The sequence below is a fragment of the Phycodurus eques genome, chromosome 4 (genome assembly GCF_024500275.1).
Source record: "Phycodurus eques isolate BA_2022a chromosome 4, UOR_Pequ_1.1, whole genome shotgun sequence".
Taxonomy (NCBI): Eukaryota; Metazoa; Chordata; class Actinopteri; order Syngnathiformes; family Syngnathidae; genus Phycodurus; species Phycodurus eques.
In genome coordinates this window covers 18,084,564-18,099,614 of record NC_084528.1, presented here as the reverse complement: position 1 = coordinate 18,099,614, position 15,051 = coordinate 18,084,564, and the positions used below count along the sequence as shown (strand labels likewise).

Here is a 15,051-nt window from a genome sequence, read left to right as displayed (position 1 = left end):
AGAGCACAGATTTGAACTCTCAGCCTCAGAACCTTTGGGCAGATGTGCTAACCGCTGCCGCCGTAGAGATTACTTAACAAAAATATGAAAGTTAACAAAAAAATTCCCATCGGTGCATCGTATTCGATTTCATGAATGTATGACGTTATAAAAAGTGGATTGTAGGAAATAGGTTCCTACACTACAGCAATGAATAATTTATACGTAAATGCTGACTCTGCATAGTGAGCCTCTCCTGCTGCTGCTAAAGTGCACTGATGCATCCGTAACACGCACACACACACACAAACGGGCTTAGTGTCTCACCGGTTGACACATGGACATGCCAAATAGAACACAACTGCTGCTTGTCATGCAACAAGAGAACAAAAACTTAAAAGCTCAACAACTGCAAATAACCTTTTCTCGTCATGTTTCTACTTAAAACCTTGCGCTGTCTACAAATAGCGGTTCGGCTAGCTGGCCGCTGAATTCTGCAGTAAAGCGGGAGGGGCCAAGCTCGCCCCCAATTCGCCGGCGCAAAGACAACGTTGACGCCCATTGGTGGTCAGCGAAAAGACGCTCAGTGTCTCGATTGGACAGCGGACCGAGCACTGGAAGAAAGTGCGTAGCTCATTGGTGACGGTGGTGGTGATGGGTGGGAGGTATGTAAATCAGCAAGCCGACTTTTTAGCCATTCGCTCAGGGCGGCGCTTCTTTCACAGGCGGAGTGGTGCGGCGCGAGAGGGGTACTCCGTCAAGCTATTACCGCTGTTACCGGGTCGCGTAGGGATACCAGCGCACAACAGGGGAGTGGTGGGGCTCGCGAGTTAGTGACGCCGGTCCTTTCAGGCGAGTGATACATCCCCGCGTGATGCTCCGCTTGAGACCGCGACGTTTCTTTTAAAACAAGGCACGCAAACCGCGACTGGCGTGGTCGTAGACTGTTTTTTTTTCTCGCCAAGCTTAATTCGCGTGAACCAGTTACGGAAGGGCAACCTTTTCGGTGACGCATTCACCTTAAGCCTCTATTGCATTCCCCCTTGAAGACGTGTCGTACCACCATTTTATCTATCAACCCTCCTCCTCCCCTCCCCCCCCTTCCTGTTCACCACAAGACGTTGTAACGCCGTTCCATCTGAGAGGGCACACCTCTCAAGCCGTGCATCACCTGCGAAGAGGACAAGAGTGACTGCGCCAACATGGGGGTAAGCATTCTTCAGTCCGTTAACACCCCGACCCCCCCCCTCCCCCCCAACCCGTATTAACGCGCACCAGAAACGGCCTGAGAAGCGAGGGATAGTCTGCCACACCACCTCCAGACATAAAACCGGGAGGTGGTGAGGAGTGTGTGTGTGAAGAAGAAAGCCTGTGTGTGTGTGGAGGGGCTTAGAAGTCCATAAGAAACGTGATGTCATTTCATTTTTTCCCTGAGTGGAAGTCCTATGTATGGCTGAGTGACATTGACTGTAATGCGGAACTCCCTCCAGCCACACTGCGACAAAAGCAATCGAAGCCACCATGATGCTTTCACTCTCATCTTTGCGATTTTCACTCGAGCTTTGTTCCCCTCAAATGGCGGTTTGCGGTGTTACTATTATGATTAGCTTTTGCCGACTCACAGACACACACACACACGCACACGAACGGGCGGTTACCATTTAAATGATGGAAAGTGTTGCTCAAAGTCCCAAAGAAGGCTAAGGCCCAGTGTCCTCTGTGTGTCTCATCATAGGCCTCACTTTTGCCAGTAACCTTGCCAGCCATCTTAGGTTAGCTTAACGGGGGATAGGGTGTGGGAACATGTTTCAGTCATGTTTTTACCCCTTATTTCAAGTAAAAAGAGTGGTGTTAGGAGTACTAGAGGACATGAAAGGCTTTATCGCCATGACCTCCATCTTGTACCCCTTTTCTCCATGCCACCCACACACCCATCACTCAGTCCTGCCCTCCACCCACCCACCTCCTTCTCAAGCCCCACACCGAGCTCACTCAAACCCCATGCTGTTTCATCCCCCGGCACCCCTCGGTGACCCATGCGTCATAATGCGGTTACTGGGAATAAGCGCCTCACCAGCTTATTTCCCCTTTAATTTGTGACATAACAGAGATGTGCTAATCGCCAGAAGTGAAGAATATTTACCCCCACTACATGCACACATAGTGAGGATTTAAAAAAAAAAAAAGATGGGTCCTGTTAGGCTCGTGTGATTTGCAGAGAAAAACACCACAGGCAAAAAAAAATCAGCCACGGCGTATGTAAATAAACTCAGATGCGAACTATTGCGCAACGTGTGCGCGTGTGTGTGGGGGCGTGGGGGGGGGGGGGTGAGTACCACTGCATCAATTCGGGATGCAGTGCAATGGCGTGACGCTGCACTCCAGAAGAAGACAGGCGTCATTGCAGTGACAGCAGGGAGTCGACGGGTCCCCCCCTTGCATGTTGCAGTGTCCCTGCAGAGGGAGGTGATGGGCCGCTGCGTCAAATGGGGGGTTCGTGGGTTTAAAACCGGCTTCTTGGTGGAGTAAAATCCGGTCAAGCAAGGGATAGATGTAGTGAGGAAGAAACGATGGACATTATAGATTAGGTTATAGATTAAACATTGAATAGACATTATAGAGGGGAGTATGCATTTCCCCGCATTGGGTGGTGTGGATTAGTGTCATTGGCGAATGTGGTGCGCCAGCTGTCCTTTTCCCAAGGCCGTAGGGAGCACATCGCATGCAACGTGCTTTCTGCGTCAAAGCGGGGGCGGGGCCTTGCTTGTGGAAATTCCCAGCTCAGAGCCGCGATAGGCCGGAGCGTTCATTTAAGCACGTGTCAAAAAAAAAAAAGAAGGGTCAATTCTGCTTTTTTTTTCCCACCGCTGCATGCTGGGAGTGCTTTTCACCTTCACATTTCTGACATGGATGTTCGAAGGAGGGCGGTGGGATGGACGGCGAGAGAGGAAGGACACAAGTGCAGGTGTAGCGAGAGGGATTTATACGAGGTGGCTGGGGAGGGGCTGCCCTGCTGTATATCCTGTTACAGGATAATGACCCTTGTGCTCACATTACTATGGCTTTTGTTTCCTCATTGCAGTGCATTGTGGGGGCTGGGTAATCAGGGAGGACAGATGGGATGGGGAAGGGGGTCAGGTGGATGATCTTCATAGGGTTTGGTCTCTGGATGAGGCAGAAATTGTGGATTTAAGTGATGAAGGTAGAAGTGGTGGTGTTGCAGCCTTTGACAAAAGGTCATAATGGCTTCAAAAGAATGTTGAGCCCCTCAGCCCCCAGTGAAGAGCGCCACCATGTGCGTTCGTGGAAGTGGGTGCTCGTTTAAGAGATGGATGCGTGCAGCCTCTGCAGAGGCCCAGCCCTCGCTTTGGTGCAGAGTGGTGCACGTCCCTCCCTACTGCACCTGCCGCACTGGACCAAACCGATAGGCCAGTGCTGTTCAATTAAAACCTAAATAAAGAGCTTATACAATCTAAAATAAAGCATCCTCAAGTGGCTGAAAATAAGAAAAATACATCCAATAACCACAGTGAGCAGCATAAATGAGTACGCTACAACAGATTCATTAGAAAACCTTGAATTTCCTTTCAGAATCAATATTTTCTATAGCGCACTGTACTACTAAACTAAATACACCCACACACAAAAGCCATTGGTTGCAAATGAGAGTTAAGTACAGACCAAAGCTACAGTTTAAATTACAAAACCATTAGGCACCATTACATGTGTATGAGTTAATGCCAAGACCTTTACAGGGTTCTACGGTTTACTCCAGAGTTGTAGTACTGTACTGCTGAACTAAATACTCCCACACATGCAAATGAGAGTTGTCAATGTGCGCACACAAAGATAGTTGTCATTTAAGACCATGTCTTTTGAGCAAAATTTGGAAGTACAATCGCTAGATGGTGGCAGCGAATACAACTCATATCACAACAAGCAGTCAGAAGAAAAGCTTCAAGCTGTCTGTCATGTCTAGTTGAAGTTTACTGTCAAACTAAACCTAAAACCAAGAAATTACATGTTGTGTGTTTAAAACAACCACATAACTTTCCCTTAAAGTCCAGTCCCTAACATCCACTAACTTAATGCTAACACAGAATGCAAAATGCCATAGATGGGCTAACAAATTGGCATCATGTTATAAAAATTTAAGTAACAGCTATTTGAACACAAAAAGTGCAGGAACACATGTAGCAGACAATATAACAATACTCACAGGCATATATTATTTATCCTAAGGAGAAAACGACTTCTGCAGTTTACTAAGTCACATAGTTGTGAAAGTCTTCATTTGTATCTGTTTGTGTAATACTGCTCCCTGGTGACTAAGCAGCAGACACTAGCAGAGCACAATGTTATAAAATTATAAAAATGTATAATCTCATATGCTGTAAATCTGTCCAGGAAGTCTTCAGGGTTTAGATCTGGACCAGAGTCTGCCAATTCATGACTTCTGCAATTTGAGTATGGTCACACAGTTAAGACTACATCCAGGTTCTTTGGACCCTGTGGCATGGCGGTTAGTTAAAGTCAAGGCCCTGTTGTCTCCAAGCCTCGTGAGGGTCTCTGATCAAACAATATCGTTGCACTTTAGGGCACTGTCCTCTACTGAAAGACAGTGAGCAAAAATAAATGCTGCTAGTTTCCATGCTAACAGTGCTCTGTGATAGTTTATGTAATGCTAATTAAATGTAAAGGTCAGCGCTGTCTTGTTTCGTTTTGTAAAGCTTTACTTTAACGTGAGGCATGGAAACAGTGGCTACCTCGAGAACGTGTTAGTAAACCTACGTTGCGTGACAACAAGGACATGACTGATTTGAGGTGTTGGCCTGGAGATGTTTGCATGCTAAATGTTTGAATGTGTTTGAAGACTAGGTGCGTCACAAAGCCTCCCCAAGCGACTAAGGCTTAGCCTATGGAAAGCCATTTGATCATTTGTTTCTATATCTATGATATTCATCTTAAGGTCTATGTACTATTGCGCTCTTTGTCATCACTATAAAGACAATTCAGCACACTTGTAGAACGACTAGGGCACACTAGTAGAACCACTTTCTTTGACTAATACATTTTTTTTTTACTACAGCCTTTCACTACGCATCACATTTTTGGACAAGAGTAGGACAACTATATCGGCAGGCATTTTGGTAGTTCTAGTGTAAGATTGCATGCTATACCGGTAGCCGACTAGAAAATTACCGCAATACTTGGCTGTCAAAAACACACTTTTTTGAGTACCTGTAACTCCTGTAACTTTTTGAGTACCTGCTAACCAGTCGCCCACCACGAAAATTCAATACAGGAAAAAAGTACTTGCTTCATCCTGTTTGTCTATCAGTTGCAGTGGCCTACAAATTACAAAAATATTAATAAATATAGACTGTCAGTCAAGGTTTGAAACACTTTCTCATGCTATTGAATGCAGAAGTGTCCACAAACTTTTGAGAGGTAATGCACTTTTACTTACGTTTTCGATGAACACTTAGGCCTACTACGCTAATATATTTTAATGTTGGTCATAATAGTGGTACTTGGAGAGCTACAGTGGGTACGGAAAGTATTCAGACCCCCTTAAAATTTTCACTCTTTGTGATAATGCAGCCATTTGCTAAAATCATTTAAGTAATTTTTTTTCCTCCATGTACACAGAGCACCCCATATTGATGGAAAAAAATGGAATTGTTGACATTTTTACAGATTTAGTAAAAAAGAAATCTGAACTATCACACAGCCATAAGTATCCAGAGCCTTTGCTCAATATTTAGTAAAAGCACCCTTTTGAGCTCATACAGCCATGGGTTTTTTTGGGAATGATGTGATAAGTTTTTCACACCTGGATTTGGGAATCCTCTGCCTCTCCAGTTCTGTCATGTTGGATGGTGAACGTCGGTGGACAGCCATTTTCAGGTCTCTCCACACACACACACACACACACACACACACAGGCTTGCTTAATAGAGTTTAAGTCAGGGCTCTGGCTGGGCCATTCAAGAACAGTCACAGAGTTGTTCTGAAGCCACTCCGTCGTTATTTTAGCTGAGTGCTTAGGGTCCTTGTCTTGTTGGAAGGTGAACCTTCGGCCCAGTCTGAAGTCCTGAGTACTCGGGAGAAGGTTTTCGTCCAGGATATATATCCCTGTACTTGGCCGCATTCATCTTTCCTTTGATTGCAACCAGTCGTCCTGTCACTGCAGCTGAAAAACACCCCCACAGAAGGATGCTGCCACCACCATGCTTCACTGTTGGGACTGTGTTGGACAGGTGATGAGCAGTAACTGGTTTTCTCCACACATTCCGCTTAGAATTAAGGCCAAAAAGTTATATCTTGGTCTCATCAGACCAGAGAATCTTATTTCTCACCATCTTGGAGTCCTTCAGGTGTTAAACATTTTTTTTTTTTTTAGCAAACTTCATGCGGGTTTTCATGTCTTGCACTGAGAAGAGGCTTCCGTCGGGCCACTTTGCCACAAACCCCCGACTGGTGGAGGGCTGCAGTGATGGTTGACTTTCTAGAACTTTCTCCCATCTCCCGACTGCATCTCTGGAGCTCAGCCACAGTGATCTTTGGGTTCTTCTTTACCTCTCTCGCCAAGGCTCTTCTCCCCCGATTGCTCTGAATTCTGTCTCTGAGCTCTTCAGGTAGTTCCTTTGACCTCATAATTCTCATTTGCTCTGACATCCACTGTGAGCTGTAACGTCTTATATAGACGGGTGTCTGGCTTTCTTAATCAAGTCCAATCAGTATAATCAAACACAACTGGACTCCAATGAAGGTGTAGAACCATCTAAAGGATGATCAGAAGAAATAGACAGATGGATGGAAGAAACATTTGGTATATGATCTCTTTTGACTTGAGTAACGTAACTATAAGATACAACTTTCGGTAATAATTTCCAGGCATATATTTTTACAAAACAAAATTTCAACATAGGCCGCCATTGTATTTTTGTCACAGTGCATTCTGGGTAGTGACGCCTGGAGTTTTTAGCAGTAGCCACAAGAGCAGCCCCTGGCAGCGATGAACGATGTTCAGCCATTTCAGTTCCAGCCAGATTGTGATCAGGGAAATGAGAAGAGTGAGGAAGACACAAGAAATGAGGATGAAGATGACGGGTGTGAAGAAACTCGAGTTGGTTATATTCAGTGGTGTATTTGTAGTTACTGCTAAAGTGGGCTGATCAAGCTACGTGGCCAGCGCCTCCTGTCTTTCGCGTCTTTTTGCTTGGCTTTCGCTTGTCACTTGCGGCCATTTAGGCTCCTTATGAAGAAAAAATGAAAAGAAAAAATCTGGACTGAAGTGAAGAGAACACAGCCGCGAATGTTTTGGCTGCTCAACTCTTTTGACCGCATCCTCCCACCGTTTCCTCAACTTTCTATCTTTGGGAACGCTGTGAATGCTTACCTAATTTTTTGCATTCCATCCTGATTGGAAATTGCATCCCAAAAGGGCGCAGTATGGGATTTTTAACGCTTTTCACTGATGATAAAACTTGTTCGCAAGTGGCTCGCTTAGCTCTGCAGAGAGCAGCAAGGAAAAATTTTACAACAGCCATTCTACGTCATCATTCCCAGAATTCTTTGCGCACGCTAAAACATGGCGGCGACTGTCCATCCATCCATTTTCTGAGCCGCTTCACCTCACTAGGGTCGCGGTCGTGCTGGAGCCTATCCCAGCTGTCATCGGGCAGGAGGCGGGGTACACCCTGAACTGGTTGCCAGCCAATCGCAGGGCACATACAAACAGACAACCATTCGCACTCACAGTCATGCCTACGGGCAATTTAGAGTCTCCAATTAATGCATGTTTTTGGGATGTGGGAGGAAACCGGAGTGCCCGGAGAAAACCCACACAGGCACGGGGAGAACATGCAAACTCCACACAGTCGGGGCCGGGGATTGAACCCGGGTCCTCAGAACTGTGAGGCTGATGCTCTAACCAGTCATCCACCGTGCTGGGCGGCGACTGTGTCTAAACAAAATCGTTTTTTTTAACTCAGAAATAAATTATAAATATATACCACTGTATTTCCGTAGTAGAGATCAGTAGTCGTAAAATTAAATGTACAGTGGAACTCGAACGACTCGTGACTCGTACAAATCGGACTTCGACCAAAAAAATCTGAGTAAAAAATGTGTCCGAGTTCGACCAGATTCTCACAGCCTGAACACCCAAGCAAAGCCAAACGCACGTTGAACGGGTAGCCGAGTCAAGCCGAGCGATGCCAAACGCACCCGGGACGGTAGCCGAGACGAGCCACTGCCCATTTCGAGTCAGACAGTCATAGCGTGAACACTCTCATCACGTTTGCGAGTGCTTCTCAAGATTAGTTTTTTTGTTTTTCCAGTACAATTTTCTTAGCCATGGGCCCAGAGAAAGACAGCAGTGCTACCAACAGCAAATAAAAAAGGAAAGTGGTGCGGACCACAGTGGATTTTAGGAAGGAGATCATCGCTAATTATGAAAATGGTGTGCGTGTTACGGATCTTGCTAACCAGTATCGTATGGCTAAGTCGACAATTTCGACTATCCTAAAGAACAAAGATGCAATCAAGGCATCTAGTGTTGCCAAAGGAGTGACTAGCATTACAAAGCATTTTTCTCAAAGAGGGAAGGAAAGCTACTTCAGAGAGAGATCCGGTTGAAGTAAAGAGACAGAGAAGGGAAAAAAGCCCAGGAGGAGAATTACCCAGTCAAATCATGGAGGGTGGCTCCCCTTCTCAAGAGTAACCCTTCCTCCTTCCCTCCCTCCACATCCATCCACTTATGCCATCACACCGCAACCAAAAATGTAAATGATACAAATTTAAGTTGATTTAAATTTTACAATTATTATGTTTACGATTAATATGCATTTTTGTATTGTTTAAATACAGGGTGTACATGTTTTTACATAAATAGGAATTAAAATAGGAATTTACTGTATTTGGAGGTTGGGAACGGATTCAACTCATTTACATTATTTCCTCTGGGAAAAAAGGTTCCTGAGGTCGAACAAATCGGACTTCTAACACGTCACAGGAACGAATTATGTTCGAATTCCGAGGTTCCATTGTATTTGTCATTTCAATCGCGGCTCACTTTAAATAGTAGTCACCCTTTGTCACAGCAAAGGGTGACTACTTACGGCTGTTTCATAGTTCAGTTTTTCTTTTTTAATAAATCCGCAAAACTTTCAACAATTCTGTTTTTTTCTGTCAATATGGGGTGCTGTGTGTACATTAATGATGAAAAAAAAAAGAACTTAATGATTTTAGCAAATGGCTGCTTAGCATATCTGCCTCACAGTTCTGGGTACAGGGATTCAAATTCTGGTTCTGCCTGTGGAGTTTGCATGTTCTCCCTGTACCTGGGTGGGTTTTCTCCGGGCACACAGATTTCGTCCCACGTCCCCAAAAAACATGCGTGGTAGTTTGAGTGAAGACTTGCATATTTTCCACTTTCTTACTGTCACTTTCTTACTGAGGCTATTAAGAATTGTCCAAACAGTAAGTAAGAGAGGGGGAAAAAAATAAATGGGTGCTGGTTTTCGTTAGGGTTGGGAATTTCTGGCACGTGGCCGATTCGATACATATCTAGATACACAGGTAACGATTCGATTGAAAAACGATATCTTTACTGGCGGAACGATTCAATTCAGTTTGGGCGCAATATGATTCTCGATTCGATTCGGTGCAGAGAAAATGTGATGGTTAACATTTACACATGTGCTAATCATAAAGAACCTTGACTTGACTTAACCCAATTCTATAAAATAACATTTGTCTCACCTTATTTTCAAACATGTACAGTAAAAGACCACTTAACCCTGAGCATTGTTGCTGTATGGCACTGTAAAAAAAATAAAAATAAAAATAAAATATATATATATATATATATACACACACACACACACACACACACACACAGTGGACGACTGGTTAGAGCGTCAGCCTCACAGTTCTGAGGACCCGGGTTCAATCCCCGGCCCCGCCTGTCTGGAGTTTGCATGTTCTCCCCGTGCCTGCGTGGGTTTTTTCCGGGCACTCTGGTTTCCTCCCACATCCCAAAAACATGCATTAATTGAAGACTTTAAATTGCCCGTAGGTGTGACTGTGCATGCAAATGGTTGTTTGTTTGTATGTGCCCTGCAATTGGCTGGCAACCAGTTCAGAGTGTACCCCGCCTCCTGCCCGATGATAGCTGGGATAGGCTCCAGCACGCCCGCGACCCTTGTGAGGAGAAGCGGCTCAGAAAATGGATGGATGGATGGATGGATGTGTATATATATATATATATAAGGTGCGTAATGTGACGTCGCATTCAATGTTTCCAACTCCTGGGGGAACGCTACTTTGCTATCACCGTGACCATGAAAGTAGCTTTACTACTGAAAAGCTGTTTGATGTTGAAATACAACCCCAATTCCAATGAAGTTGGGACGTTGTGTTAAATAAAAATACAAACGGAATACAATGATTTGCAAATCATGTTCAACCTATATTTAATAGAATACATTACAAAGACAAGATATTTAATGTTCAAACTGAGAAACTTGATTGTTTTTAGCAAATAATCATGAACTAGAATTTGATGGCTGCAACACGTTCCAAAAAAGATGGGACGTCATGTGTGACATGGGCAAATCTTCAGCTAAGTGATTATCTAAAAGGCAGCAATTTGCTTTTTCTTTGATTTGTATGCCTCCGCAAAAGGCAAGTAGGGAAAGTGTAACAATAACCAACAGGAAATAAAATGTAGGAAAAGGTCTTAATGCCAAATACAATATGGGTGATAGAATGAATTAAATTCAATTAATCTAAGAGGAGGGAGACGTGCTAACAACTAGGCTACCTTGCTGTCCAATGCACTTGATTAACTATCAACTAGACAATTTAATTTTACGAGAAAATGCCACACGTTCCTATCCTATCCTAATTACGAGTTTGTTAGTGACTGTATAACGGTATTGAAAATATGTGTTTGTTTGCCCGCGTAAAAGTGGGCTAATCCAGTGTATCACTAATCCCAACCGCTAAACCCGCCGCCCCTTCGAGCCCCCCCCCACTATGTCCCAGAGGGCATGCTCTCCTGCTGCAAGGAACAGCAGATGGCCCGATACCCTTGCAAGGTCACACATCTCTGCACGCATGCAATGACATCACACACGAATGCACGCATACACAGACACACACACACACACACACACACACACACACACACACACACACACACACACACAAACTAACAGGATCACCAGATGGAGAAATTCTCTTCCACACAGGGCTCTTCACTATCTTTTCCACTAGTAGCACTGGTGCGACCAGCACATGATTTGGTAGCACTGGTGCGACCAGCACATGATTTGGTAGCACTGGTGCGACCAGCACATGATTTGGTAGCACTGGTGCGACCAGCACATGATTTGGTAGCACTGGTGCGACCAGCACATGATTTGGTAGCACTGCTGCGACCAGCACATGATTTGGTCGCACCATTTTTTTGAGGAGGTAGAGCATGACCATGGCATGCCACAGTTTCGATTTACAGTGACTCGAGATATGATACTTGCAAAATCTTACTGTGAGCAAGAAGTTTGTCTGTTACTCCTTGTAGCAGACAAACGTCTTCAATTCTTCAATTAAATTTGAAAACAAAACAAAATAGCAAAGACTTTACTTTTATTTGATCATTTGTTCGACTCAGAGGGGCCTGTTTTTATAATGAGGGTTCCTAATCGTCGTAATGAAATTAATGAAATTTACCAAGACTGACGTTTCTTACATACAGGGTACTTAAAAGGTTTGCTTAATCTAGTCACCGTGTGACATATACAACCACCTGATCTGTAAGTGGCTACACTTTGAGTCGTGTAGGTGAAAAAGGTGGCAATTGTGGTCAAAGAGGAATAACAGGTAAAATCTGTTATGTCCCCAAACAGAAGAGGGTTTGGGATGATAATCAATTACTAAAATATTTGATAGCTGCAGTTCCCCCATTACGTTGTCGTGTTTTTGTTGTTTTCCAAAACCCTTGCTTCAGGTCCCTGTGCGATTAACCTGCGAAAAATTGCTCCTCAAAATTAGAAAGTTGCTCCTCAAGTGAAAAAATGATTAGCAAAACTGCTCCTTAGAGAAAAAGAAAAATATTTCGAGCCTTGACTACCTCAGTTGAGAAGGCAGATAACTGTGTGGAATTAGATGTCGATTAATCAAAGAATCGTGGAGCACACAACATGCCTAAAGCAAGCTGAGGAACATGGATTCACTTGCAACTACAGTAGTATCTAAATACAGATGACGTGACACCAGCAATGGAAAGTTATTAGTCTCACCCGCATCTCCTGGGCAGGATTATTCTGCTCCATATGACAGAATTCGAAAAAGGAGTTATTCAATGAAATGTTCCCATCCTGTTAAAAATACAGTTGTACCTTTACTTATGAGTGCCCCAATTTAGTATTTACTTGAAGGTAGAAGCCTTCACTTGGTAGATTATTTTTAAAATTTATTTATTTTTTGCTTTGTGTTGCGAGCCAAAATTTGTGCGACAAGCAAGCTTCAGATACGCCCGAGTGAAGTAAGAAAACCAATGGCACAATTAAGGTAACTATAATGCCCTCACATGTGGACAAGGAGAGCCATTGTCGCAGAAGCATATTCAGCCATATACTGAATGGGACAAAGAGTCAAACACAAAATGGGAACTTTCGCAAAAAGCTGCTGTAGGCCACAACTCACACTAGACTCTTACACTGAACGACGCATTAAGCCACAGCTCTTAAACTTAAGCCCTTTGGTAAACAGCCCTTGTATATCGCCAACTTGCTCGATTGGCATGTTGTGTTTACCAAACCTGTTCCAATGAGTTGCTTCTTTTCACAACCCCTCAAACTTATACCAATATTGGTTTACCTGCTTTTAGTGTTAGTGCCCCTATGTCCTGGAATTCCCTGCAATGTTCTATGAAATTGTCTTCCCTCTCCTCCCTTAGCCATTTTGTCTGCTCTCTGTATTTTTTGATTTAGCTAATGTCTTTCGTTTGCTGTCCTAGTTTTTGCTGTTATTTTTTGTTTGCTCATCGTTATTGTAAAAGAAGGCAACCTCAGTGTCCAACAAGCTTAACTACAAGTGATTGATTGATTGAAATGCAACCATCCAAAACACAAATACTACATTACATAGCGTAATTACACTTAATAAAACAAATTTATTTCTTTACATTCTCTTTTATTATGTTTAATTTTGTTTCTATACAATACAGTGCTATTTTCTTTTCCTCAAAAACATAGCAAACAAATTGTGATGTTTTTTGAGGGACTGGAACGGATTAGTGGCATTTTAATTAATTTCATTGGGGAAAATTGATTTGATATATGAGTAAATTGAGTTACGACCTTGGTCACTAAACAAACTAAATTTGTAAGTCCGCTGTAATATAAAACAATATTGTAAATGTTCACTCCAATCCAAGGTAGTCAAAGCCCCTATTCTCATTGTGATTAAAAAGAACAAGCGTGCAGTGTGCATGTCACTTGGTCAGTGCATATTGATTTAATTCAAGTAGAAGCAAACAAACCACACATAACCACAAACACACGCAAGTGAGGTGCTGTTCCCTTCTCTCCACAGTTACTGTACTTCCTCACTGAGATTCTACATGAAAAGCGTCATTGTGTGCCCTTCCTGTTTCAGGCATGTTATGCCGCAAAGTTAAAAGTGGAACGAATGCAGTTGTGATGATGATCTCTGTTGATGTCGCTCTTGCGTGCAGTGTAGTGTAGTGAAGTCACTGGCTTGTCTCGGCACATTTTGCACAACAGATTTAAAAGTGACGTCTTATCTTTGTCTCTCTTTTGCTCTCTGTCTGTTGCTTTCGCTTTGTGCCGCAATGCGTGCCGCTGCCGCCACAGTCAGTATAGGCGTCACAATGACTCACATCCACTCAAACATATGTCTCATACAAGCAGGGAATGCAGAATGCAGAATTGTTACTTTTCCCGTATCCCATCAGAGGACCCTCGTAGCCGTGGCATCGGTCACCATGGCTACTCTCACAAAATGTCAGCCTGTGCAAACCGAGCAACAGCAAGACCTGCAGCACTGACTTATTGGTATTTCAAGCCAGTTTTTCAAGTCAACAGGTAATGGGGTTGTGAGTAATTAGCTTAAGGTACCCATAGAGGCACATGGAGCCTTTGCCCTATGTCAGAGCTGTGTGTCTGTCCATATATCTGTTTTTTTCTGCAGGACCCTCTGTAATCCCAGACACAGGTCTCTGTTTCCTCTTTGGAACAACACAGAGCCTCATTACATTATTCAGAGACGTGCACAGCACCTGGACACACACATCTAATTTGATGTCATTCAAAAATACAGTAATACTTTGATTTACGGTGCCCGTACTTGAGCTTTTCGAGGTACGAGCCATCGCTTGGTCAATCTTTTGCTTTGTGTTGCCAGCCAAAATTTTAGTCAAGAGTAGGGTTGCACGAAAAAAATATATATATACATTGCCATTTTTTTTAAACCTGCGATATATATTGCAATGTGAAATAATACAGGATCAGTGTTGGGAAACTTAATTTTCTACACAAACAAGTTCAAAGTTCAGTTCATCGTTCCAAAAATGACCCTGTTCTATTCATAGTTCATTATTCAAAATTTTGAACTAGGTTCACCAGTCCAAAAACAAACGAGTGCTTTTTTTAATTTATTTTTTTTAACTACATGTTGCTGATGGGCTATTACCCATTGTTATTATTACTTCATTGTTGCCGCTCATTCAGTCCACACTAGTAGCCAGCTGCAGCTTTCACGCTACAATCTCAAAAATATGAGGAAAAAGTTGTCCTCGCAGCTCTGGCTGACAATATCAATAAAATAATGTCTATTCTTATATTACAAAACAAAATAAATTCCATATTATCACCATGTGATCGTACTGTTTTAACTAAAGTATTGTGACAGAAATAATATTTTTCCTAGTAATCCGTTTTTACAATGATGCACTGTATTACAAAAGAACACATTCATTCCCATTCACACAGTGTCCCTTACCGCACCTCGTGCTCTCACATAGGTTCAGCGTGC

General features: G+C 43.3%; 1 protein-coding gene across 2 annotated transcripts in view; it reads left to right on the top strand.

The window, feature by feature from the left end:
• The first annotated feature begins 691 nt into the window (after nt 1–691).
• atp1a3b (ATPase Na+/K+ transporting subunit alpha 3b) overlaps nt 692–15,051 on the top strand; it is a 49,254-nt gene continuing 34,894 nt past the window's right edge. For both annotated transcript variants that reach the window (XM_061674343.1, XM_061674342.1), the window contains exon 1: nt 692–1,187. In XM_061674343.1, coding sequence (XP_061530327.1) covers nt 1,182–1,187 — 6 coding nt within the window. In that variant the 5' untranslated portion in view covers nt 692–1,181. The remainder of the gene's footprint in view (nt 1,188–15,051) is intronic.